At 43.6% G+C, this 27,104-nt stretch overlaps 1 protein-coding gene across 3 annotated transcripts; it reads left to right on the top strand.

The window, feature by feature from the left end:
* The first annotated feature begins 251 nt into the window (after positions 1 to 251).
* On the top strand, positions 252 to 27,104 carry akap11 (A kinase (PRKA) anchor protein 11). Of its 3 annotated transcripts, none has more exons than XM_070975419.1 (12): positions 252 to 294; positions 9,867 to 9,966; positions 10,211 to 10,321; positions 10,406 to 10,459; positions 10,671 to 10,802; positions 12,337 to 12,601; positions 12,968 to 17,390; positions 17,668 to 17,808; positions 19,649 to 19,732; positions 21,924 to 21,970; positions 22,708 to 22,904; positions 24,110 to 27,104. In XM_070975419.1, the coding sequence occupies exons 2-12, from the start codon at positions 9,904 to 9,906 to the stop codon at positions 24,293 to 24,295; spliced, it is 5,703 nt and encodes a 1,900-aa protein (XP_070831520.1). In that variant the 5' UTR covers positions 252 to 294; positions 9,867 to 9,903; the 3' UTR covers positions 24,296 to 27,104. The 3 variants fall into 3 exon arrangements, with proteins under 3 accessions (XP_070831520.1, XP_070831519.1, XP_070831521.1); XM_070975418.1 differs by having other exon boundaries at positions 19,646 to 19,732; XM_070975420.1 differs by lacking the exon at positions 19,649 to 19,732.

The raw sequence follows: 27,104 nt of genomic DNA, 5'->3' as shown, positions 1-27,104 counted from the left end.
GAAATAGTTGGAGCTGCTACTCTGTCTCAATGAACGTGCATGTTGCCATTTTGTGGCGAAATAGAGGGACACAATAGTCATTAAGCTTATCAACCATGCATCCATGGATCTCATCTTTAATTGTAATTTGGAGTAATCGGGGAATTACTGGGGAAGCCAAGGTGGGCGAATTGTTTAACTTCAGTTACGTTAGTGTCAGCGAGAACAGTTCAAAACGGATGAATCGTTTGCGGGTCGCGCATTGAACACAGCGGCCACCGTCAACGCTGCTGGAGTCCGACACTGAGCGGTGAGGTAAAATGAACTGATAAAGGCAAATATCTACATTTCGAATTCTCAGTAAATGCCCACAGATTGTTGTTGATCAGGCATTTGAATTTAGCTCGTAGGTTATCGTTAGCTGGGTGGCTAGGTGCTAGCTAACGACAATAAGGTGACATCACAAACAGAGCCGACTGCGGCCTGGTTTTGCTGATAGCACAGTGATTGACAGCCTGTCAACTAGCAAGGTGGTTAATTTGGTTATGGATGACTGTTGTATGTGTTCCGATAGTTTGTTATGAACTGATATGTCTGCATATCGTTCTGCGGCTAGCCAGTCAGGTAACAGTTTGCCTGTTTTGGTAGTGGCTGCATAGAGCCTGAATCAACATCAGCATCTACAGCGTGTGACTCCGCTGTGGCCTGCTGCTGCGGCGGATACCAGCCCCACAAGCTGTGGTATTAGCTAGCTAGGCTTCTTCCAAACACCCGGTGTCTGCCTCATTTTAATGTATTACGCCGTCAATAGGTGTATTACACCCTAGACTCAATTCGTTGAAACATGCGGAGGTGTTAAATATTACATTCAGTTTGTTGAATTGAAGTTTCAGGGCCAACAAGTCATGTTAACGTTATGTAAAATGCTTTAATGTCGCTGATTCAAGTCGCGGCCACAAAATAAAATGCTGCATTTGTAGCACTCAATCTTTATTGTTAACATTTCGTACGTGTAAAATGGCAAATGGATTGTTGAGCCCTGTGTCTTTGACTGAAGGAAGGCGTGGTAAGAGGGGACACTGAAAGGGAACAACCATCTTAAAAGACACTTTTGACAGGACTGTGCTGTTGAAGTTAGGTCAGTATCAACACCCAGACCCACATTCAGAGACTTGGATGGATGGATGCCGTCATTAGTTGGCATTTCTAAGATGTCCATTGACAATGAGAACATTTAACACATCAAAGGATTATGTTTGGTGAAGATATTTTGTCTTAGTTGTTGGTATATTGTTCTCTTTGACCAAGTGTTGGTGTTTAAGGTCTGTCACCTACGATGAAGGAAATACGCAAATGCACACAAGAGTCTTTTTTTCACGAAATACGTTTTGACATGTCACAATAGATAAAGCGCCGGCTTGAATAATAAAATTATAATGATGGCTAAATGCCATTTAGCGGTCTGTCTCTCTGTGTGGGCACTGGTATTGGACATGTTGGTTCTCTGTCAGGTTCTCATGGCTGACACTTAATGTTAGACGTGTGTGCTGTGAAAAATGACTAATTAGAAGCTGGGACTTGGAAATGTACAGCATTTTGGCTAAGAAATGACAATCAATTATCAGTCAAAACAGTTCCAGATGTTATTATTATTTTATTTGTCTAATTGATTCATCGAGTAATCAGTAGGAAAGCATCAATCAACTTTTTTTCAGTTCTGATGTGATGCTGATACCAGAATCTGCTGATACAGAGTACTAATCAGTGTTTAATTAGTAAGATGTATGCCTCACTGTGCGGCTGGGATCATTCTTGCTTCACCATTCAGCTGTGAATTAAGCATTGCTTTCCTAACTTTGTAAACGAAAGGCAACTAATAAAATAAAAACACCAATTCTAAATATACTGAATTGTTATTTATTATTGAAATAATAAATGATTGTGCACCAACAACTTCAATTACAGTCATGGAAAAAATTATTAGGCCACCCCTGTTTTCTTCAGTTTCCTGTTCATTTTAATGCCTGATACAACTAAAGGTACATTTGTTTGTACACATATAATGATAACAACAAAAATAGCTCATAAGAGTTTAATTCAAGAGCTGATATCTAGCCATTTTCCATGGTTTTCTTGATAATAACCAAAATCACTTAAGTTCTTACATCAATAGCTATGGCATTGTACTGCCAAAAACAGTGCTTTTAGGCATTCCATGTTTTCTTCCTGTCTCTTAGTCACATGATACACACAGGAGTTAGTACCTGATTGCATAACCATTGTTTTTGATGACTGCAGCCATGCGTCTTGGCATGCTCTCCACCAGCTTCTGACATTGTTCTGCTAACACAGCAGCCCATTCCTGTTGCAAAAATTCAAACAAATTTGCTTTGTTTTTGGGCTTGTGGTTCTCCATTTTGAGTTTGATGATGTTCTACAGGTTTTCAGTTGGATTTAGTTCTGGTGATTGAGCAGGCCAAGGCATGGTTCCAATGTTCTGGTTCTCCATCCAGGCTTTAACTGACCTTGCCGTGTGGCAAGGGGCATTGTCTTGTTGGAAAATCCAGTCATTCGAGTCAGGAAAGAGTTTATCAGCTGATGGAAGAAGACTGTTTTCAGGAGTAGCCCTGTATGTGACCTGGTTCATTCACCCTTCACACAATTGCATTTGCCCTGTTCCACCCATACTGAAACAACCCCATCACTGATCCACCCCCATGTTTTACTGTAGGGGCAAGACAGTCTGGCTTGTAGGCTTCTCCAGGCTTGCTCCTAACCAGTAAGTTGGCTGGAGTGGGCATCAACGCAAAATTGGATTCATCACTGAAGAGAGCCTTATCCCAATCATCAACAGTCCAATCCTTGTGATCCCTAGCAAAGAGTAACCGGGCCTTGCTCTGCCTTTCGTTGATGAAGGGCTTCTTCCGTGCCTTTTTCTTGATATTTTCACATTTCTCGACAGTGTCCACTCATTTTTAAGGTCCCTGGAGGTGTGACGATGATTCCTGACACAGGAACAGATGAGTGCACGGTAGAGAGTGGGGTAGAAAGACGTTTCCTGTCTGGGCCAGCAAGCAATTTGGTAGTACCATGTTCGGCTTGCGGGCTGCACGGTGGCGCAGCAGGTAGTGCGCGTGCCTCACAGCAAGAAGGTTGCCGGTTCGATCCCCGGGTCAGGCGGGGCCTTTCTGTGTGAAGTTTGCATGTTCTTCCCGTGCATGCGTGGGTTCTCTCCGGGTACTCCAGCTTCCTCCCACAGACCAAAAACATGCTCATTAGGTTAATTGATGACTCTAAATTGTCCGTAGGTGTGAGTGTGAATGTTTGTTTGTCCTTTCATGTGGCCCTGCAATCGGCTGGCGACCGGTTCAGGGTGTACCCCGCCTCTCGCCCATTGTAGCTGGGATAGGCTCCAGCCCCCCGCAACCCCGAAAGGGATAGGCGGTATAGATAATGGATGGATGGATGTTCGGCTTGCTTTTTCTTGGTGTAATGAACGGCTGTTTTGGAGATCTTCAGTTTTTTGGCTACCTGTCTCTCATTCATGTCAATTTCCAGCAGTGCCAAATTTCTGCCTTTGTGGCTTCACATAATTCTTTTGTTTTTGCATTATGTGAGAGCTGACAGCTTTGAGTTGTGCTACGGCTTGAATGGAAACCACTCTATGCCTTTGTATGTGCAGTGCTGCTTATGTCATGAAATGGCCTCTTATATACCTGGGAATACAATTAAGCTGAAGCATGTCAAATAGGACATAAAGTATTATGGAATCAGCTGCATTTTTTTGTTGTGTTTAATTGTATTCTTCAGGTAATACACCTTTAGTGGTATCAGGCATTAAAATGAACAAGAAATTGAAGAAAACAAGGGTGGTCTAACAATTTTTTCCATGACTGTGTATCTATCAAATAGTATCTTCAAAATTAACAGGAATTACAATTCAAGTGTAAATCTTTTTAAAGCACCAACAAATTGATTAGAAATTAAAATTCCAGTATAAAACAATACAACTGCATCTACAGAATAAAATGTAAGAATGTGAGGGAGTAGTGGAGTTGTGTGATGCGTCGTCTGACCATTCAGGGGCGCTGTATGATTGTGGCTTGTGACATTTAAGTTCCTGTTAACTATGATTTTTTTTTTTTTTTTTTTTTAAAGGGGGGGGGGGGGGGGGAGTGGTGGTTATGAAAGGGCACAAATGTTACTTAAGCACAGATCCAAGAGTTTTTCCCTTGTGGTGGGAATGTCCAAATACTGTTGAAATGATGGTAGAAAATTGTCTGGTCTGTAACTATTATAATCCTCCAAGATTACCACCAGAGTACCGGAATACTTAACCAATATAGCATTTGCATCCTTGGGTACTAGATCCACTGCTGCTTTGGTATTAGTGCCATACTATGATGTTGTTGTGCTCTTCTGCATAAAGCCCCTTTCAGACATAGCAAGATTTGAGCTGCACTCACTGCTGGGTTCAGCGGTTTGTTGGAGAGCTTGCTGCTTTGCTTAATGCAGCAAAAAAATGTCTTGGCGTGGCACAGGCCACTTGAAAAGCAGTTACCTAGATATAACTTCAGTTCTATGAATGTGCGTAGCCCTCTAATGGGCTTCACTATTGGTTGACTGTCTCAAGGTTCCGCCTCAGAACCTATGAAGAACTGAACATAATGAGGGATGCACCCCATCCGCACCCCTGCATGAAGGCAGCAGGGTGAGTCCCAGAACATGAGTGCCAGGGCATGGACATGGAGCTGCGGCTTGCATACCAGTGCTGTGGATTTCTCATATGGAGCAACCCAAAGCACACCACCGGTTGGGCTGCTGACATCATTCCGAGAGGCAGCAGGTCCTACCCCTGAACCAACCTCTGTGCCTGTTAGTGTGTACTGCTAGAAGAAACACTGTCCGAGCCCATGTAAAAGTTAGCCTTTTATCAAAAGAATAAGGCTGCTGACACCGTTGTTACCACCAGCCACAGGAAGTGGAATGGATGGTCCTGACGCTCCCGCCACAAACTTGGCTGTAGCTGTGGAGGCTGGGCTGGCTAGCAGGCCTGCCTGTAGGTCAGTGATTTCACAGCTCTGCTGTTGGTGTAGCTGCTGCTGCTGGAAAGCAGGGCGTTTCCTTGGGACAGCGGAGAGGGGCCAACTGCTCCAACAGCTTCTACATCACCTCCAACAGCTCAGTCATTGCTTGAAAGAGTGAGTTGGTGAAAAGAAGTGCGTTCAACAGAAAACACTGCTCCTTCTCCTTCAGCGAGGACAGACTAGACTGTCCTCAGGCCTGCTCCTGACCTGGACAGCACGTATCAAGCGTTGAGACATGTGGAGGAGAGAGGTCGCCGTTGTCTGGATCTCTTTGATCACCATCGGTGACAGCTCCACCCTCTGGTGGCTGCGAGGATCCAGAGACCCCACAGGAAAGCCATATTATTTGCCAGGGCCACCTTCTGTGCAGAATTAGCATAACAGCATTTGAAAATGTTGGCCATCATCCTGTCACATTCTCAGACGGGAGTGTCAGCCAACCTTGGCTGTACCAGGGGCAGACCCTGACTTTGTCCTCAACTGGGTAGCAGTGGTCAGCTGGCATGTTGTTGTCTTTGATGAGGGAGGCTGGGTATTCATCCTCAACGACACGGCAGTCACCTCCTCAATGTATTCAGCTCACATTTGGGTCGAGCCATAGCACTCTTCACTGCTGGCTCCAAGCTAGCATGGTGGGGGCTAGCTGACGGACCAAAGTGCAGACACTGCTCATGTCTCTCCTTGGGGATTGTGAGAAAGGAGATGACAGTCTCAGCCTTAGCCTGATGCTGCTGGGCCATGCAGAGAAACCAGGATTCATGGGGGTCTGCAGGCAGCATCAGTGAGGTATAGGTGACACTCCACACTTGGAGAAAAAAACACCCTGATTGGGTGGTGAGTACATAATTCATTGTCAGGTGCTGAGACAAAGCATCAAGAGGGTAAAGCAATAGCAAAGCCCATTAGAGGGAGAGGTATGTAGGAAATAGATTAATGGGTTTCAGACTGCAGTGGTGTCATTGTCATGTTATGTCTGCAAGGACCTCAACACAATGCCAAGTTAGACGAGACCCACTACATCATTGTCGCGGACAATGTAAACACTGACAGCAACAGTAAGAAATTCTGAGGGAGATGGTAGGGATGCAGAGGCATGGTCAGCATCTGCAGGACAGACTGAGTTTAAGTTTGCTGTTTTATGTTCCAAAATGCAAATGTTACTTTTTGTTGGTGTTTGTAATGTGTCCTTTCAGAACATGGTGGTTATTGGTTATTGTCATTATTGTGCTGGTTTATAGTTTGTGTATCTGTGGTGAGGTGAGGTGTGTTCTTCTTGACCCCAGTTAGGTTTTAGCAAATTCTACCAGCATGTTGCTGATGATTGACATAGTACACACATTTAGTCTTAAACATGGAATTGAATTGAATAGGTTGGTTCATAGATGGTCCCCAGTAGCGTTGCTTTCATCATTGAAAATTATGACTAAATATTTTCGTCAACGAACCTTTATCACGTGATGAAAATGAGACGAGACGCAATGTAAATGCTGGTCATGTGACAATAACTATCATTAAATATATAATGCAATATTGTTGACGAATAAAAACGAGACTAAATGTGGTTTACAAAATAAAAACTCTGCTAAAATGTCTCTTCATTTGCGTTGACTAAAACGAGACGAGACAAAATGTTCTAACGTTATTCTGTCTCGTTTTGTCGCCTTGTTATTACTATTTTGCAGTATTTCTGTTTCCTGTGTCTCACTTCAGGGGCTGCATCAGGTCACACTGCGCAGTCGCAGGCGATGTCATTTTCTCAATCCCCAGTCACGGCATTATTTAGAAGATGCAGCTGCAGTAGGTTAGCGTTAACGACAAACAGCTGACACAGACAACAGGACCGATGGCCAGCCAGCCGGCTTTGGTTGGTGAAATAAATATGTTGAATTGAAATCAGAGTGCCTTCAGTGTCTGGAATGGATGTATTCTTGAGTCTATAAGGTAACAATATAATGATAAGACAACCTTGTTTGAATTGTGAAATGGGCTTGGCTAAAAGAAAATTTTGGTTTTGTCTATACTACGAGGTACTTATACTATATTGACACGGGGTAAATTGCATTACTAAAAGGAGACTAAAATACAATTTTCATTGACTAAAACTAGACTAAAATGCCATCAGTTTTCATCAACTGAAACTAGCCGAAAATAATCACGGATAATTTTGACTAAAATAAGACTAAAAAATGCTCAGACTTTTAGTCGACTGAAACTTGACTAGACTAAAAAGACTATGAACGTGACTAAAACTAATAAAAACTAAAATGACAGCTTGACACAAAGACTAGACTAAGACTAAAATCAAAACAGGCCACCAAAAACAACACTAGCCCCCAGAGCCATTGATTGCGGGAGCTGCAACACTCTTTGGTCTCACAGTTCATGTAGCTCTCAATAGATCCAAACAAATCCATGCTGTCAACCTGTTTAGATCGTTTCAAGCAGGACAGACAGTAGCAGCGCCTATATTTGCAGCAATTTTCAGTCAATGTTAATACATAGCGTGCACTGGTAAGTGCTTGTCGTTGATTACACTTATATTCAGTAAATTTTTTCTATGGAGTAGCAGAGAAACAGTGGTAAACAGTTTTTCTGCATTCATTTTGGAGAGAAGGGGGGCCGTTCTTATAATTCAGTAATATGATTTACATTAGTTTTAAAATGGTCATTCTGCATAATGAGTACTTTAATATTTGGTACTTTAAGTGTATTTTGGTGCTAATACTTTTGGACTTGAATTTTGAATGCAGGGCTTTTACTTGTAACATAAAAGGTTGTAATGTTCAGTTTTTGTTGTTTAGAGTCATTGATTATATTGCGCTAATAAACTAAATTAACTAGATTAAGTAAAGCCGGCTACATAAAATACCATTGACTGGATTTGTGAGAAGTCAGCTAAATGCCAAGAAAGTCAGTTCATCAATTTACCAGCAAGTGCACTTCAGTGCTGGACTACTCAGTTGCCCGACGATATGCTTTACTACATCGCCACCGTCACCCAATCCAGTTTTTTGGGTCAGTATAGAACTCATATTCACTGTCAGTATCGGATTGGTGTATGCCAACTAATCATTTGAAGAAAAAAACATGCAAAGAAGTGAGGAGTCCTGATATCACCTGACCAAAAAGTCACCTGTTCCTCATTAGAGACCTGCGTTTGGTCTCACAGTGAGCTGTGAGTTTTTCTCATGTTCTCCAGGCTGTGTTTCTCTCTCTCAGTCTCTGTTTATCTATCCTTCCGGCCACCCAGACTCAAGCTCAAAAATTGGCCCACATCAGCTCCCAACCAAACAAGATTTTAGACTACACAGTTTTTGCCCTTGACAGGTTGTTTTGCTGTCTCCCTTCTATGATGATCACAAACACCCCCCAGAATCCTTCAACTGCATCAGTCTAGCTCCATTACATTTTTGTGCAAACTGTGATAATTAGTTTTATGAATCAGCTCTTGAGGATTTGTTTAAGCCTAAACTTAGACTTGAACTTGTTCCATGACATGACTAATGCCAAATACATGTGGTATTATGTGACCACATTAGCTACATGATGATGGAGGCCTATTAAGTTGACTCATATACTGTTCCATTGAATGCTAAAGCTGGATATTAAACATGAAACATCCCAGGCTAAAAAAGCACCCTGCCAGCTACTTAATGCTGTTCATCTCTGTTCGAGATAGTCACAGCCATAATAGACGTCATTGTGCCTGCTTCCTTTGTGAGCGAATTGAGATGCACTGCATAGTTGAGGTTAGGAAGAAGTTGCTGGCTGTGTTGTTTTTGTACAGCCCACCAAAGCACCCATGAGAAGCTTGGAGGTCCTGAAACACCAGAGGAAGCCAGTGGCATGTACTCTATCCCTCTGGTTCTCAGGATGTAGGATGGGCTGATCAGTAGGACCGCCTGCCTGGGTCTAGACTCAACTAGCTGCTTTGGACCATACCTCAAAGGAGAGGCTTGGATTTCTTGGGAAACTTTTCCTTCTTGTACACTGTAAATATTTTGCCTCCTTTACCCGCTCTCTCATGCTGCTTACCAAGTGTGCTTCCCCTGTTCTGAGCACACACCCCTGTTCTATTGCCTTGCTCTTTGATCTTTGATGCAGGCCTGACTGTTTAAAGAATATCAAAGAAGCATGGCCTACTATAGCTTATCCTCACTAGCAGGACATGTCTGGGCCTACTTTTAAGAGCTTGATTCATGTTGTTTTCACACGGGTTGGAAGAAATGTTGGTCTAGAAGGTTGGCTGTACAATCTCAAAAATGCAGAACACAAACCAAAATGTTAACTAATGTATTGCCTCCTGTGGTGGAATGTTTTGTTTTACAGGCCTGAGTCGGTAACTGTTGGCTCATTAAACTGCTGAATACCACAGGTGCAGTGACTTAACTCTTGACTTTGTCACATCATGCTTCCTGTTTTGGCATGTCGGTGTGTAGCAGTAGGTAGAGAATACTGTGATATCATTTTGTTTACTAAGAGGGCTGATGCTGTCATGGCTGTCATGTGATTGTTGCTATGGTTGAGGGTGAGACAGCTGAGTACCACATAAGAGCAACAACTCTGTTTTCTTTTACTTGCTGAAGATTGTTGATAGAACAAGAGAGAGAGAGCCTCATACAAAAGGTTCAGCTGTGGGACCAAAAGTAATGATATGACTCAAACTCACTGACTTTCTATGTTCTCTCTAGCTTCCTTATTTCACAAGTTTGACCTTATTTTCTGAACTTTTTGCCATATCACTCACTCTGTCATTTTCTGTTTTCCTCTTTCCCTTGCACCCTTCTGTTCACAGGTGAGCAGCCTGTCAGCCGGCCACGTGCAGCTCTCTGTTGCTATGGATGCCTGCGCCCGTATTCGAGGAGTTTCAAAAAGGTCCAGGGCTTCAGTCCGGAAAGAGGTCTGTCTGCCGGGACACAGCATTTTATTCAGACAATCTGTACTTTGTAATTTGTAGTGTCTATTTGAAATAGGATTGCAAGCACCACTCTCCAAATATTCTTTATACCTGACATTACATCCGACATACAATTTATAGATGGACATTAGCTCCTGCTAATCATCAGACAAATACAAACACATTGGTTTGTCATTATTTATGTGGCTAACCATATACTTATAAGACGCTGAATGTGTGTTTGCAGACTGTGCGTGACAGTGGGGCTCAGTGTGTGAAGAACCTATTTAGGAATAAAAAAGAGCTATGCAGTGTTGGCCAAGAGCTGCCAACCAGAGACTCAACAAGATTGACAGAGGTTAGTCACACAAACCCCAGTGCAAACACTAGCAGTGCTCAGCAATATTGAAACCTAAACTGACCATCAACTGTGCTCTTTCAGATTCATTTTGTGTGTCTACCTGGTCAGTGTGAAGGGGAAGATGTTACCCACCAGGTGAGTTTTCAGGGTGCCCAGGTACTGTCCTGCTTATAGACTTACACTTGTCAGATCCAATCCTGATATGATAGTGATGGAGATTGAGTCACAGTTTTCAGGTTAGCGATGGAAACAAAGCTAATTTTCCATTGAGTTCTTGGTAGATGGTAGATCTTGCAGTTTACCTTTTGACCTACAAGCTAAGTCGCTTCTGTGTCTTCTTTCCAAGGCTCTGTCAACTCTACCAGGAGGACTGTGTGAACTTCTCAGGTCCCTTCATGTACACAGCCTCAAGAATGATGAGGTTCTGCTGCTCAAAGACTGCCGAAGGCTGCCCGAGCACAAGGACGCTGGGCCGCAGGTAGGTGACAAGCCTGTCATATTGAAAGTGTAGTGGAAAGAACTCTATTCTGTCTGGTAGGGGCTGGCTCAGGGTTTTATTGCCAGGTTCACACAGGGAGTGCCAGCCAGAGCACTTCTTAAGGCCGTTCAGAGTATGTACGGATAAAGAACTGAGAGGCGGATGTGATCTTTACTTTTCTTATGGAGCATCACATACAGGGTACAACCTTGTGTGTGTGTGTGTGTGTGTGTGTGTGTGTGTGTGTGTGTGTGTGTGTGTGTGTGTGTGTGTGTGTGTGTGTGTGTGTGTGTGTGTGTGTGTGTGTGTGTGTGTGTGTGTGTGTGTGTGGTTTTTATGTCTTTCACGCACACACGACTCACACTGAAGTCAGGGTCCTGCACAACTGTAGCTCACACACTCACTTTTTCTGCTGTGTGATGTCACTCACAGCCAACCCGTGAGCTGGCTCGCCTATAAAATTAGGACTGAATTGAACACTGACGAATATATAATTAAAGGCACATCAACAATAGTCAGTACAATAAACTGGCGATTTTGGGGCCTTTTCTACAGAAGGAATGTGCTCAGTCAGCATGTGAATGAAGCAAGTTAGCAGAAGACAGGGAAGTAAGGGAAGAGAACAAGGGGAAGTAAGAATGAGGTACTATATAGTACTCAAGTTTTTCTGTGCCTGTCAATAGATCTATTCCATCAAGAAGTTATTTTTTTTTACAACAGGTACCAGTGGCTCAAGATCATTTCTTGAGATAATACTTGTTTTCATAGAATTCTCTCAACATGTGTTAATGTCATTTAGAAAAGAAACTTAAACAACTTAATTTCCAATAGAAACATGCACATTTGAATAAGTCTCTGATAGACATCTGATGCATTTGGCAGATATTTATTGACAAATTTGATTTTTAACAGTAAGCAGTAAAATGTAATCATTTTTAAGTGTGGTATTTGTTGCCTGGATTGTTTCCACACATTTATAGCTTTGTTTGTACCCACACATAAACCAATATACTGTCTTTCTCATATTTTGGAAAAAATGCAGGTGGGATAGACAGACATCGAGATGTTGTTTTTCTATCCCACAATCAGACCCTGCACCTCACTCCGTGATTTTTTTGTCCGTTTCAGACAGTGAGACCTCCCACCTTATCTGTTACATTCCAGAGTGGACTTGCACAGAATGATTTTGTATTCTGCACATGTAAATAATCAAGTTGCAATCAGAGTACAGACATAACAATGCAATTCCGGCCCTCTTCCCTGCTCCTGTAAGATTAGAAAATCGCTATCTGAATTGTTATTAATTTGCAACAGCCGAGATCATTCACGTTATCAGCTTGTCTTGTTCTTAGTGTTTGCAGGACATTATTTGTCTGCCTGTTGGTTACAAATGCTGTAAATTGTCCTTTACAATAAATGAGCTGAATAAATCATCAGGTAACCAGGCTTAACTTTCAGTATTTCCCTTTGTCTTTTCTTCCTTTTTTCTCTTCCCCTCTTTATCTCTTACTGTGTTGTTTTCTACTTCCTTCAGTGTTGGTTAAAGGCCGTGTGTGTGCTGAGGCATAATCCCACCACTACCATCTACCCTCAGGCCAGTGTAGGATCTTTGGTGGGTTTGCTGGGGTGCTACATGGCAGGTGTTCGCTATGCTTTGGAAATTCAGACTATTCAGAGGGGCACAGCTGAGCCCAGCCAGCCAGAGGAAGATGACACCAACCAGTCAGTCTCATCAATTGAGGATGACTTTGTCACTGCCCTGGAGCATCTGGAGGAGGACGACACAGGAGACAATCCCTGTAGGTTTAATATGCAATGCTTAGTGGCCTTCAGTAGCCTCTGTTCTCTTTTGTTGAGTATCCATCTGAATAAAGATACTTCTTAGAAATCCAAAATGAATTTTAAATCCTCTGTTTTCTATACCATCATAATTTTGTGTCATGAATTTAAAGTGTATCTGTTAACTGCACTGGCACGGATAAGATATTTTATTGTTGGGATGCAGTTTTTTCCTGTACCTTTGTGTATAATCAAGGCACAATGGATGAACATTTTTTGTTTTCACTCAGCTTTCTTTTCTGGTTAACTTTTTTGTCTTTTATCCCATCTTTGTATTTACTGTGTATAACTGTTTTTCTCCTCTCTGTCCTTGTCCATCTCCGCAGCTGCATCTTCCTATCGCCATTTTAAAAAACGTGATGTGGCATCACAGACAGTCCCCGCCCACAAGAGAAGAAAGGAGTTATCAGGCTCCCGCATTATCATAAGCTCATCTTCAGCCAAACATAGGTCAGGCCCAGATGTATCTGTCACAGTCCAGAGGTCATCAGGTGTGGAATCCCAGTGGACTTACTGCAGTCCTGGAGCTCGTCTCCCCTCGCCTTTGATTCATGTCAGTGAATCAGAAGAGTCAGACTGCTCCAGCCCCAGCCCAATAATTTTCTTGGATGAGGTGGGCTACCAAAAGAGCCTGCTGGCCAAGCTTGACATCCCCCAGGTGCCAGGGGGGCCCAGAGAGCGAGTTGAAGACTCAGACTCTGAAGTCAGTGAATTCTTTGATAGTTTTGACCAGTTTGATGACCTGGAGGAACTGAGCTCAGAGAGCTGCACTCTTGCACTGCCTCTGGATGCCACTAGTGCCCCATCCACACAGAAAAGGGCCACTGAGTCCAGCTCCAGTGGGTCAGCATCCAAATATGTTTCTAGGGGCTGCTCAACTAAGGGTATGAATCCTCACTGCTTTGACCAGCCCACTCTCCCAGCCAATGTGAAAAAGCCCACTCCTCTGAAACCAGGTTCTCCCTACTCACTTCACTCTGAGGTGCCTGACTCAACACGACCAGTGCAGACCCCCTCTGAGGAGAATGGTCCACTTTTCAGTCCTGTCAGCTCCTCAGCCTTCAGCCCGCTCGTGGATTCTAGTGGAACACTTGAATACTTCTGGAAGACCGATGAGGATGGACAGGACAGCTCAGAACTACGTAAACCCCAGGATCTCTGCTCTCTGTATAAGACCTACGCAGACTTTGCCAGCAGTCTTTCCAAAGAAATTTTGGGATCTGTGTGTGGCTACCAGTCTGCTGTTGACATCAGTGACAACAAAAATCTCAGTTGCGTCTGCCACAAGGAATTCAAGAACCCCTCAGGGTACCTGATGAAGCTCTCAGAAATACAAGAAACTGTAACAGTGACCAAGCTGCAGAAGAAATCACAGTCACTGAAGGATGGCATTCAGAGGTTTGCCACTGACCTTGTGGAAATGAGTTTGGGAAGCGCCTTGCGAGACCTCCAAAAAGGTGTATCCTCCTGTACCACCACCTTGTGCCATCTAGCTGCCAGGCTCACATCATCTGTGTTTCAGATGGCCTTCCATGAGATAGGCATGCGCCATGCCTATGTGTTGAAGGAACGAGCAATCAATGGATTAGCTGGTTTCCTAGTTGGAGAGGCTGTGTCAGGGGCACTGAAAGAGTTCCTGACTGTGAAAAAGCAGATTTTCCACAGCACAGTAACACGTTTTGCTGCAGATCTGGCTGAAGAGCTGGTGTTTGAGGGCATTATGGAAGTGTGTCAGTTCTCCCACCCCTCAACCCCTCTCACCCCTAGTGATTGGTCCTTTGGCCACAGACAAGAAGAAGAGGAAGAGGAGGAGGTGGTTTCCTCCTACGCTTCAGACTTGTCTGAGTCTGTTATCCAAGAGGCCTTCATAGAACTTTCCCAAGCTGATGTTGCCTTCACTAGCCAAGCGGCTATTAGTGTGTCTCTGGACAACATCTGTTATGCAGTCAGTGCAGAGAACACTAGCACTCACACCTGCAGTACTTTTGCTAACCAGCAGGTTTTAAGTGCTGGCTCAGCTGCAGCAGCCCCAGAGCCCTCAGGAGAGGTTGCTACCCGCACAGTGAAGAAAGCCCTGTTCACTGTATCGGGCATGGCCAGCTGTATTCCTGTACCACAAGCAGGCCAGGCCCTCTCCCACCTCCAGGACTCTGAGGAGACCTGTCAGTATAAGTCTAGCTTGTCGGATACCCCACAGGCCAGCCCTAAAAGACTAATTGTAGCTTCCTCTGACACCACCACATCTACACAAACTCACCTTTATAGTCATGGAACACAGACACCCATACCTGGAGGAGACCCCTACCAAGGAAGGCACCCATTTCAAAACTTCTCTGGCAACATGGTGGAAATGATAGTAACTGAGGCTTGTGAGCTCATAACTGCTTCTAAGATGAAGAAGAGTTTTGGTGACTGTGCTGATTTCCTCACAAAGACAATCGGAAGCAGGCGTGGCTCTTCTTGTAAGCAGGAGATGGTTAATTATGAGGCTCCAGATTCCCCTTCAAAACATGGAGCTGGCAAGGAGAGTTTCAGATATGACTGCAGAGATTCTGGGTATGTTCGGAAGGATGGTCCTGTCAAGCAAGCAACAGACCATAGCATACCTAATATTTCCTTTCAGACAGACTTTCAAAGCCAGGGGATAGCCAGCTGTGAGTTAGACCCCAGGATTAGTGGTGTGGTTGAAACCCATCCTATGATGATGGATACTCTTGATGTTCCAGGTACTGAGATGGGTGGACAAAGGAGGACATCTGTCCCGAGGGATGACTCAGTTCCAAGCTCTGGCCAAAAGTCTTGGGGCACCCCTGGTACTCCTCCTTCAACCCCTCAGCAGTCAAGTGAGGTCTCCAAGGAAAAACAGATAAAACAGTTCTCCAAGAAACTGAAAAGCAAACTGGCCAAGGAATTTTCCCCTGCTACCCCCCCACCTACCCCTCACTATCAGCCTGAGCCTGGTCCAGGTCCAAAAGACATCACCCCTGAGGCAGACAAGGCTGAGTTTATGCTGAAGTTGATGAGATCTCTCTCTGAGGAGGCAGATGGCAATGAGGATGAAGAGGAAGAATTGGGAGGAGAGGGAGGTGTTGGTTGCACTAACAGATGTTTAGAGGCAGTGGGTGGCCGGCATGAGCTGAACCAGATGTCCACTCGCAGAATGTCCAACAAGGAAGCTCTCCACTATGCTGAGCGGTTGGCTTGTCACATTGTCTCCATGGCAACAGAGATGGACACGCTTGGAGTGGCAGAGCAGGAGGGGGAGATAGACAAAGGCAGTGAGAGACGGAGAGACAGTGTGGCCCAGTTCTCAGAGCAGACCCTGAACACCTTGTGGGTATATGCTGGGGAGGTGGCGGGAGAGGTCATCAATGATGTGAAGAAGATGGTGAGCTCTGCACAGCACTGTCCATATCACAGGGCCTACAGAAGAAGAAGCTTTGACAGATCTAGCTCTGAATGTTTGCATCACTACTATCATCAACACCAGTTTCAATCCAGTACGGACCAGAACAGAGACTGGAGGGTAGGGAGGCTGGCTGAGCAATGGTCTAATGACCTGGTAGCCTCTGTCCTCCGGTCTCCCACCTCCACTTCAGGCACCATCTCCAGTGCCAGCTCTGGCCTGTCTTCTGAGTATCCCAGCTGTGAGAGTGTGACAGATGAGTATGCGGGCTACCTCATCAGGGTGTTGAAAAAGGAGGGAGGCAGTAGGGAGTTGGTCCTAGACCAGTATGCCAGCCGGTTGGCCTACCGCTCCATAAAACTAGGCCTGGCTCATGCCAGTCGCAAGATCAAGCAGAGATCATGTAGCACCCGCCTTCACTCTTCCAAGTCGCTGCCAGATGAATGGAAAACTTCTGGTAGTGAGGCCTCATCGCCCAAAGACAGAGTAGAGTCAGTGGCTTGTCCCTCAGACAAGGATGCTCAGTGTTGTTGTCGGGACTCTGAAGAGCAGAGCCAGAGGGAGTACATGGATCTGTTAAACTTTGCAGAGTCTTTAGCTTACAACATCACCTGTGATGTCACACGTAAGTTGCATCTGTCCTCTGTAAGGCTGCCCAAGTCACTCACTGACTCCTGTCTTTATAAGAAGTCCAAACTAGAAGACATGGCAGAAAATCTCATCAGGAACTCTTTCTCATGCCCCTTGTTGTCCAAGGAGGCTAAGAGCAAGCATTACCACAGTACAGGAAGCCTGTACGATGGAGGGTACAGGAGTAGGGTGATGCAAGTCATCGAGCATTATGCGAAGAAAATAGTTGATGACACTCTGAAGATGAGCCTGGCTTCAGTTGGACATTCATCTTGGGAGCAGAAGAGGACCCAAGGCCATGATAGGCACTCTCACACTCAGAGGTTATCTGAGGTGTCATCACTGGGCCAAGCCCTGGGAGAGAGGACATGCCGTTATTGTCAGGTCCACGAGTGCCCATACTGCACCAAACTTAGCAGGCACCACCACCAGCCTGTATTACAGAGGAGGAAAAGAGGGGCAGAATGTCAGGCAAGGACTGAGCGGCTCTCTAGCCTGGAGATTCCCAAAATACACATTGACTTGGACCACAGGGCAGCGTTTGCAGAGGAGATGGTGTCCATGGCAATGGAGACAGCTAAACGTGAGCTGAGCAACACCAGCCTTAATGCCGACAGTGGCATCGGCCATGATGGAACCAGCTACGCTGAGAGCCTGACAGCTGAGATCATGACTTCAGCCCTGTCCAACATCTGTCAGACTGCGAACATCAGGTACAAACACCAAAATTCACATTAGTAGTTGCTTTTGCAAGTTCTGATCATCATGTCCACATGTTCATGTTATAGCCCGGGTCACACATACAGTATTCTTAAGCAAGCAGGTTTATTCAGTTGACTTCAAAAGCTGCTACAATTTCACATATACTTCTCACCTTACTTTACCATTTTAGTATAGTAGGTAGACATAAATGTCATCAGGAATTTGAAAGTATAGATACTTGCATTTTGAAACTGTCCTTTCTGTCTCCTTCTACCTCTGTGCATTTAGCTTTCCAGGTCGGGAAGCCACTGAGTCGTCTGTGTCCCAGCAGCTGAGTGTGGGAGATGACAGCCTGGGCAGCTGGTCTAACCTGAGCTTTGAGGATGAGCACCCAGATGACAACAGCAGCTTCCTCCACCTCAGTGATAGGTATACAACCATTAGCTTTCTCATATGTAACTTACCAATTATCCAAATTACCTGTACAGCATACCGTTGCTATTTTCCTACATTAGACTTGGCCTTCGACAATGTATTGTCCACAATTTGGTATACACCACTGTCTATTTTTTCCTTTATGTCCTCCACTCTGATGTACTAGCTAGCAGCTAGCCTACGTTGCTGTTGGATCAGTGATGTCCCATTATTCGTGCAGATGTGAATTGAATTGGGATCAAAGGTTGTGTCATAGGCTTTTACAGAAAGTTGTACTTATTTCGTAAATTTTTACCTGTGCTCGTACCCATGAATTTATATTGATTTTTTTTTACCTGTTACACAACCTTTGTGGGTTTCTATACTGATTCGTCTATGAGCAGGATTTGGGCTCATATGGGCTTATATGATGACAGCTGTGATTGTGCTATCTCACTGGAGTGAGATGTCTCATATCCCACTTTGTTTCTTGGTCTCTTCTTTAAATGTAACAGGGATCTGTCTGTTCGAGTGTAGATGGGAGGTTTCCCAAGGTCAGCACTGGGCACAGTGTATGGTTTGAGAATCTCACTTAGACTTCACTGCCAAAATATAATTTTCTCTGATTTGTTTAAGTGTTGCATTATATGTAAATATGATATACAATTTTCATGTAGCTGTCTGTGCAGCCAAGTTCTACTCAGAATGTTTGTGAAATGCACCACAGGGATAAGGACCAGGTTGCACTGTGACAGAATTGGCTTTCGTAGTTTGGATGTACATCATCACTATTTGTGTGTATGCAACAAAGAGGGCGAGAGTGAGACCAAGTGGGTAAGTCTGAGTATCGGCCCGCATCACATGGTCTCACACAAGTCTCCAGTCTGGAAATTATGGTGTTGACATTTCTGTCAAAGGTTGTTATCTCTATGGAAGCAAAACTGACAACATTTGAGATTCTTTCCCAAGACACTGAAAGAACATGATGTATTCGCAGCTAGTTATTTTGGCCATCAGGGCCAAGTTAATGTATCATAATATTTTCTAAAGGTGTGTCTGAGTGCTCTCTTCACTTCAGGCAGTGTTTCTACAGGAACAAAGTCCACCATGTGTAATTCATTACTCTGTCTTCAAAAGCCTGCTGCAACCATTTCCGCTCAGCAGATGAAATAACAGAAGAAAAAAAATCACTGTTGAGCTCTGATTGAGATGCTGAACATGATAATTGAGTACATGAAAAAAGCTCTCGCCATGTGTCATTCACTCAAACCACACGGAGAAAGCTGTAGCAGTGTTAATGCAGATTAAAGGAGGTATTTTTAGATATCAGAAATGTTCCTCCCTTCAGCCTCACAGAGAGTGCTGCAGGCCACAGTGTGCAGGTTCCAGCCAGCAGCCTAATCATTGACTAATTGCAGAGCGTGTATGTTGTGTTTCTGTTGTCAGCTGGTTGTCCCGGTGGAACCCGCAGGATTAACAGGATTATGTGAGGACAAGAATGTAATGATCTCACATTTTAGGCCTTTAACAACAAATTGTCTCCATCAGCATTACAGGTGATTCAGTGGGATATAGTGTGTGGTGGAAAAATCTGCATCATTTGGAGAATCCCTCTCTGTTTTGAACCTCACCTGGTATTTAAAGGATTTTTCCAAATGCCAGAAATGGTCATCAGCCTGAGTATTGTTTGTTGAAGCTACATGGTAGACATGGTCATTATAGTAAATGGGATGAAACTGCTGATTATATCCTGATCTTTGCTCCATATCAGTAGCTCTCATGTGATTATGTCCGCTTAGCAGGTAGTGCCTGTCAGTGTTGTAGTGCTGCATTACCTGCCTTCTCTCTCCAGCAGCAATGGGAACAGCAGTAGCTGGAGCAGTCTAGGCCTGGAGGGGGAGGCCTGTGAGGAGCGCATGTCATTCTCTCCCTCTGACAGGTTGGTCAGCAGCTGGTTGACATGGCTAGCCTTCCAAAATGCACATCAGACCTGGTGGGGTTCACCTAGAATGGGACAAAGATATAGTTGAATGACTGAATTTACCATAAAGCCAAAAGTAAGTAAGGAAGAATGTTACAGATCCATCAGTGGAAAATCTCAACACAAAATTGGAACCAGGCAATTGCCTCATAATTTGAAAATGATTTAAAACATTGTACAATGCTATTTTGATTTGTGCTTTGTCTCATACTAGGAACCACCAGCGCCCTTGTATGACCACACTAAAGCTCTAAGAGTAAATATGCTTGACATGGCATATGCTTGTCAATGTTAGCATGCAATGTTTTGCTGGTTCTGCATTACTGGCATGTAATTTGGGTGCCTAATAATTTGTAGGTTTTTTTTAATCAGTTCACATATTAGTCCTACAGGTGTGCCATCATGGGCCTTATTTCATTAATGAAAACATACTCGCAGAGATAATCTGCAGCTTTGACAAGCTTAATCCATACTGCCAGCCATATATAAACACACCATTGTTTTCTCAGACTGGCGAGTGTTTTTGCTTCCATCCATGCTGCCGCTTGTTTGGGCTTATAGCAGTGCAGTACTGTCAGTCAACATGTTAATAAGCATGTGCTTGTAGGAAACCTCGGTACCATTTGAGGTCGAGAGATCACCACTAAAAAACAGTCTTTTAAATGCAAAAAGCTGCCACATTTACGTTATCCTTGTAACAACTTCCATGTTTTCTTGGTTTTATTTTCCATCAATGGGGTGCATTAATTCAGTTCTGTTTGGCAGCTGACAACCAGTTCTTAGATGTCAGAGCTTCCCACAGACATCTGAATACACCAACAAGGCAATCAGTGCCTGAAACTGCACGAGTGGTACTGACAAAAAAATTAGGTCACAAAATATTTGCTGTAATAAGCTTCCAGTGGCTTCCCAGAACATATCAAACTTGATAGAAATTTTTCAGTCTGAAATTGAAACTGGCAGCACTGCCAGCCGCATCCACATTCACACATGTGAAGCCTGCTGGTATCTGCTGATGAAAGCAGAGACCATCTGGACTGGCCATCTGCTGTTACCTGGTGTCACTCTCCAGATGGTACGCTGTAGAGGGCAATGGATAATATGTATACAACATATATACAACATAAATATGTCTACCATTTAGTTATCATTGTTGTATATTTCAATGTATTAGGCCACTGTATGTGATGTTATAAGACAATTAGCAGGACTGCTTTATGGCAGTATTGGATTTTTCTGGATGTTTTGTCCATAAATATTTCAAATAATAACATCACAACACATGCTTATATCAGATAACATGCACTGTACAGTAATAGAGGGTTGTATAATAGCACCCAGGCCTTCATCATCCTGGCAGTGAAGATTGGCAAATAGCAGATGGCCAGTTCAGTGCCTGCCATTAGGTGGCAGGTTTCTCACAGATTTAGGTTTATGGATTAGTTACATTTAAAACTTGACACTTCAAAATATGTTCAGATTGGTTAGGAAAAATAATGGTTGTATTAAATTGGACTGTGCTGCTCAAGGCTCCATATGTCATTATGTACTGGTTTCTATTAAATTTTGATTAAAAAAAAAAAAAAAGGATGACTTTACAGTCGGTGCTGCCCTGTCTCTCTTTGTCCTCCTCACCTCTGCTTTGACAGTGTCATCGCTCCTTCATGATCCTTTTCATGAAAACAGTGGATGTGAAAATATGTACTCATTCTGCAAAGAAAGAGATGTCCTTATATCATATTGAGCAGAGTCTGAGTGTCTGTAGCCGTGGGCTGTGTCAACAAGACTGCGATTAACAATCTTAAAGCGGAGAAATGACTGTTTACCTGTTGGCACGTCACACAGGGAAGATTTGCAAAATTGACAAAAAGGACATTGAGTTCCATTCAGAATGGAAAAATCAAGATCACACTTTGTCATTGTGTCCGAGACATTGAAGCAGAAGAGTAAATTCACTGGAAAAAAGTGAATGGAAATATGCACCATGGTTCCCTCAGTGTGTGTCAGATGTCTTTTGATTGGGCTTGCTTTGTTTGAAGCTTGTGATTTCTGATATCCTGCTCTGCTTCTATCAAAGGATGTTAGCTTAAGCATGCTTATTGTCATTTCTTTCTTTTAATGAACCTGTGTGATGTTTCTCACCCAACAGTGACAATACAGAGGACAAGGAGACTGAGGTCAAAGAGGAATCCAGTGGTAAGCATATTTTACTGCCCGCAACTTCACCTTCAAGGGTTTTCTAATGCGGTGAAAGCTATTGTGAACAAATGCGGATTTTAGCCAAAAGAAAAACCATCCAACAGTTTAACATGGCACACTTTTGGACAGCAGAGAGATGTTGGGAAAAGAGGGGCCCCTTTCCTAATTTGAGGTCTTGCTCTTTCCATTCGTTGAGATTCAGAACAGTTGGCTTTGTTTCAGGCTGGATGTGTACGTCTGTCTGCCTGTCTGAGTGTGTTGTAGCCGGGGATTTTACCACCCCCATATCCAGCCACACTAATGCTCATTCATCCACTCCACTCCCTCCACAGTCACTCGCTGCATGTTGTGTGTGTGTGTGTGTGTGTGTGTGTGTGTGTGTGTGTGTGTGTGTGTGTGTGTGTGTGTGTGTGTGTGTGTGTGTGTGTGTGTGTGTGTGTGTCAAACCAGAGCAGCCCCCACTTTGGGGGCGGGGGCTCCTCATTGGGTCTGTTCTGCTGTGGGAGCGTGGGAACCCAGCACGGAGCACAACAGGGCTGAGGGAGCAAATGACTGTTCCATATTACACTTGGTGTATCTGCCTGTCTTGGAGATATACAGGAGAAGATGCGAATGCATGATTGTGCAAAAGGCTCATGTGATCAGTGTTGAGGAGGGCCAGCCTCTTAAAAGAACAGGAAGTAGTAGGAAAAATATGATTCCTCTTGAATGAAGCATGTTTGTCTGTGCTGCAGGGACTCTCTGTGTGGACAGGACTGTGCAGGCTCCCAGGACTTCTCTGGTCATCGTAAACTCGGATGTCAGGGAGCTTGGGTGTGGCCCTCAACATGTGACCCTTGATCCTCAGCTCAGGAGCATGCTGCAGTGGGTGGCAGCCTCCATGGCTGACATCTCCCAGATCCAGCTGAGTCCTGACAGAGAGCTCCAGCAGGTGATTGTCCTCAGTCCATTCTGAACACACAGGATTTATTACCTGCCGTGTCAAACAGGTTCCCGCTTTGGTATTTATCATTAAATATTAAGGCTTTCTTTAACCAAGTCAGATTGCTTCAGTAAGACGGGTCATTCTCTCCATGACTGTTGAGGTTGGTTTTATGGGTTAGGTCCTGTATAGTGGTATCCTGTTTTCCATTACAGTTAGCTTTGCTGTGGAGACAAACAGCTGAAAACCACCAGCTAATGTGATGATTAAGTCAAACAGGTTGTATTATATATTCTAATGCAGATGCCTCCAAAGCCCTGTTGGATGAATTCAAGTAAATCCACTGACACTAAATGTGTTCAACTGAATTGATTTTAAACTGAATAAATATTAATTATAAAAAGTGTATAATGTTGCAGTTAATTTCTCATACCATTGAACTGTCATAGTTAAGGTAATATTGGTCAAGTTCGCATTTGCACTACTATCACTTGTACCACTTCTCCATTCATCTACCTACCTACTAGTCTGTCTACTGCATACTAACCATTTCTGCATTACTTTTAGCAAACTGTTTGGACCTCTCTGCACTCTCGTTATTTATTAATATTTAAAGTAGCACTTTCAATGTTAACACCTAACATGTTCAGGTGTTACAGTTAACTCAATATGTGGATAGATTTTCAATTAAATGATAAGTTTTTTTTCAAATTAGTGGAGCTTCTCTCCATGTTCATCCATGGAAGTGCAAAAGGACCCCCTGTGGTACAAGCACCCCTGACTGTAGAGTGTCACAATTAACATTATCCATTTGATGTAGTCATATTCTTTGACTTTCATGTAGAAAGTACCAGTATCAGTACCTTCCATAACTAATGGGAAACAGACAGATTTAACAGACTGGTTAAGAAGGTGAGCTCTGTCCTGGGATGCCCCTTCAACCAGGTGGAGGTGGTGGGAGAAAGGACAATGATGGTTTAGTAATCAACTATCCCCTTTGTTGTAACACTGTAAATTTCCCCATTGTGGGATTACTACAGGATCATCTCATCTCAAACCCGTACACATATACCCAGATCCAGACTTGGCAGAGGTCCATACTAATACATCTAAATTACAATTGATTCAATTCAATATTCAATATACCTTTATTAGTCCCACAAGGGGAAATAATGATGATTATTGAAGTGAATGATAACTGTGTGTCCTTTCAGCTCCCAGCAGTGGTCCAAAGACTTCAGGAGAGGAAGTGGAGGGTGGGAGAGCTGCTGCACATGCTGCTGCGCTACTGTGAAGAAAGTCAGACACACAGTCAGTCCCAGTCCAGAGAGGAGGCACTCCAGGCAGGCAGAGAACTTCACCGCACCCCGCTGTTCCAGTGGCTCCTGGAGAACGCCTAGGGCCTCCTCTCCTCTCCTCTCCTCTCCTCTCCTCTCCTCTCCTCTCCTCTCCTCTCCTCTCCTCTCCTCTCCCTAGTTCCAAACAGGGCTTTGCAAACTCCACGACCCCTAGAGGGCGCCATATCAGTCAGATGTTCTAACTTAATCCTATGAATGTGGGCGGCATGTGTTTTGCATTGCATGCTGTGACCAAGAGTATTTCTGTTGTATTTTCTTTGTCTGTTCACCTTCTGTTTTGCTGTTGCTGTTCATTATTCATCGGGCTGCATATGTTACATCTTGATTTAGTGAGCTGTCTGTCCCGCCCACGTGAATTGAAGCCCTCACACCTTGCTGTGGTTGAGTTTGAGCTACAGAAAGAAAAGAGGGAGAGAGACCCATCCCATCTGTTCCAGACAGAGACACAAATGCAATGAGTTGAGAGAAAGAGAATGTGTTTTTTGTTAGGGAATCCCCATGTTGGGTGGATGATGTCATCACACCCACAGCTCACCTCTGTGGTGTTTCCACATGTTAAGAGACCAACTGTGCGCACACATGCACACAGCACACCACACCCTCATATTATCAGAGGGAATCCAAGATATACTGACGCTCATCAGCATCTGACAGTTATTCCCCTATAGTATTCCATTATTCCATTCCAAATCCATAATTGTATTCATCCATTGAGAATGACAGTGCTACTTATTGCTGTTTTGTCCAGTGAAGTTTTGGATCTGGAGCACTGAATAAGTGAAATGTTGGTATAGTGACTCCTCATGTTTATCCGATATGCTGCCGGACGTACAGATCTACATGACACTGTTCGAGCTGTAAAACCCTTATCTTTAGTAACTTATACTACACTGTCACTTTGCATTGATTATCAAAGGGGCCATTCGTTTGGCAGTAGAATGATAAATAGCACTTGATGTTGCCTCTTGCCAGTATTGGTATTCCTGTTTTATCTAATACTGTAACACTGCTTGCCTAGCCTCAATCTCCTTTGTTGTAAAACTTAGTAAAATATTTAGAGTGGATGATGTTTACGAGTGCGGACGGTATTAAAAAAAGGTCTATTTTTGAAGGTAGATTATGTCTAATCAAACATGAAATGCTGCTCAGAGCTATGAAAGAAGCCATGACATTGGCTTAATGTTGCCAAATATAGCTTATAAGGTGACTCTCCTGCAGTCAGTGATAAGTGTAAGATCACCCGCTCATCTGTGTCAGTGGCTCAATTCCAGTTTGGGGAAGATCCAGTGACGCAGATAGTGGATCTTTTAGCAATTAAAGACACCCCTCCGGTCTGCACCTCCAGAACCACAAACTGTATTGCTCAACTCTGGACTCACACATTTGTCACCCACGCGCCACAGTCACCTTGTGGAATGAAGAACTCTGAATACCACAACCAACTTCCACACAGCACTAACTACTCTAACAGACACGCACGCACGCACGCACGCACACACACACACATACACACACCCTTGTTACTCACTAGTCCCCATGTATATGTCCACATGCACAGCACTACCAGCTACTTGCTGAGATGCACTTTTTTAATTTGGCTGAAGGGAGACCGGGCATTTCCAGCCCTGCCGTCAGATCTCTCCTGGCCTCCTCTGTGAACTTACTCACAGCATGGCCGGTCCCCTCTGCAGTCATTCATCAACATGCACAGTCCCCCCCTCCAAAGAAAAGTGATTGGGATACATTTTGATGTTGCTGTTTATTTATTGTTTTTTAAGTGAGGGACCTAAGGATGACACAATGCCGCAAGGTCTTCAGAGTTATATCAGGACTTCCTTTGTGAGTTTGAAACACTGTATTATAGCACAGCCTCATATCTAATACTATAAACTAAGTGTTGGTGGTGGTGCTCACCTGCATGGATCAATCGTCATTGACTTTTAAAGCTCAGCATTATTATTCTTAATATATTGGCCTACACTAATGGAGCAGCAGTGATTTGTCTGTGCCCACGCTGCCTCACAGTATGCTATAGGTCTCTGCAGATGCCTTGTCTGTTACTACTTAATCTCTAGGCTGCCAAATGGCCATATAATCTCAAGGGTGTTTGTGCTGTATGATTTGTTTACATGCAAAAATGAATAAATCGCAAAATCCACTATTTAAAAAAAAAAAAAAAAAAAAAAAATCCAAAGTGATATACCTACTATTACAAAATACTAGAAAAGAAGACAGTGAAGTATTAACCTGAGAGTGAGGGAGTGCTTATATCTTGGTTTACATTAAAGGAATGTATTAAGAGTCATGATTTGACTGGTGAAGAGAACGCATCAGTGAACGGATTCTCTCCCGATGTGAATGTTAAGTTGTTGAAGTAGAACTTTTCCATTGCCTAGGCCCCTCTCCTATTTTCTTTATCTACTTTACATTCCTGTGCATCCCAAATGACCTCTAGTGCTATATTGTTGTGTTTGTGAAAGCTGAATGTGTACCTGCAAAGGCTCAACTCTATTTAGAAGCAGATGCTGTAAGCTGTCTTGCTACTGCTGTTCCCAGTGTTACATTCTGCCTCTCTCTGACCACAGGCAAGAAAAGTGGAAAAAAAAAAAAAAAAAAAAAAAAGAGCTGTACAGCACCTCTACTAACTTATGTATTTTTCCTGCTTCCTTGTAAAATCCTGCCAAATAAAGATATTTAATAAATTATGTAAGTTATATAACAGTGAGTTCACTTCTTGTCCTCCCCAGTGGCATTGCTTAATAGTTTAAACATTCTGAGCTTGAAGTCAAAAACTCTAAATTTGTTTATGTAAAAGCTTGGTGTGACAATAAAGCTTTTTCATGTGCTCTTA

The sequence above is a fragment of the Chaetodon trifascialis genome, chromosome 12 (genome assembly GCF_039877785.1).
Source record: "Chaetodon trifascialis isolate fChaTrf1 chromosome 12, fChaTrf1.hap1, whole genome shotgun sequence".
NCBI lineage: Eukaryota > Metazoa > Chordata > Actinopteri > Chaetodontiformes > Chaetodontidae > Chaetodon > Chaetodon trifascialis.
Note: the sequence above shows the minus strand (reverse complement) of the source record. Positions and strands in the feature narration are given on the sequence as shown.

Excerpts from the sequence above, each read along its gene's own strand:
- akap11 (XM_070975418.1), top strand. The coding sequence starts at position 9,904 with ATGGATGCCTGCGCCCGTATTCGAGGAGTTTCAAAAAGGTCCAGGGCT. Across the intron at positions 17,809-19,645 it reads TTCCTCCACCTCAGTGATAG|CAGCAATGGGAACAGCAGTA; the intron begins GTATACAACCAT and ends TTCTCTCTCCAG. Across the intron at positions 21,971-22,707 it reads GGTCAAAGAGGAATCCAGTG|GGACTCTCTGTGTGGACAGG; the intron begins GTAAGCATATTT and ends TCTGTGCTGCAG.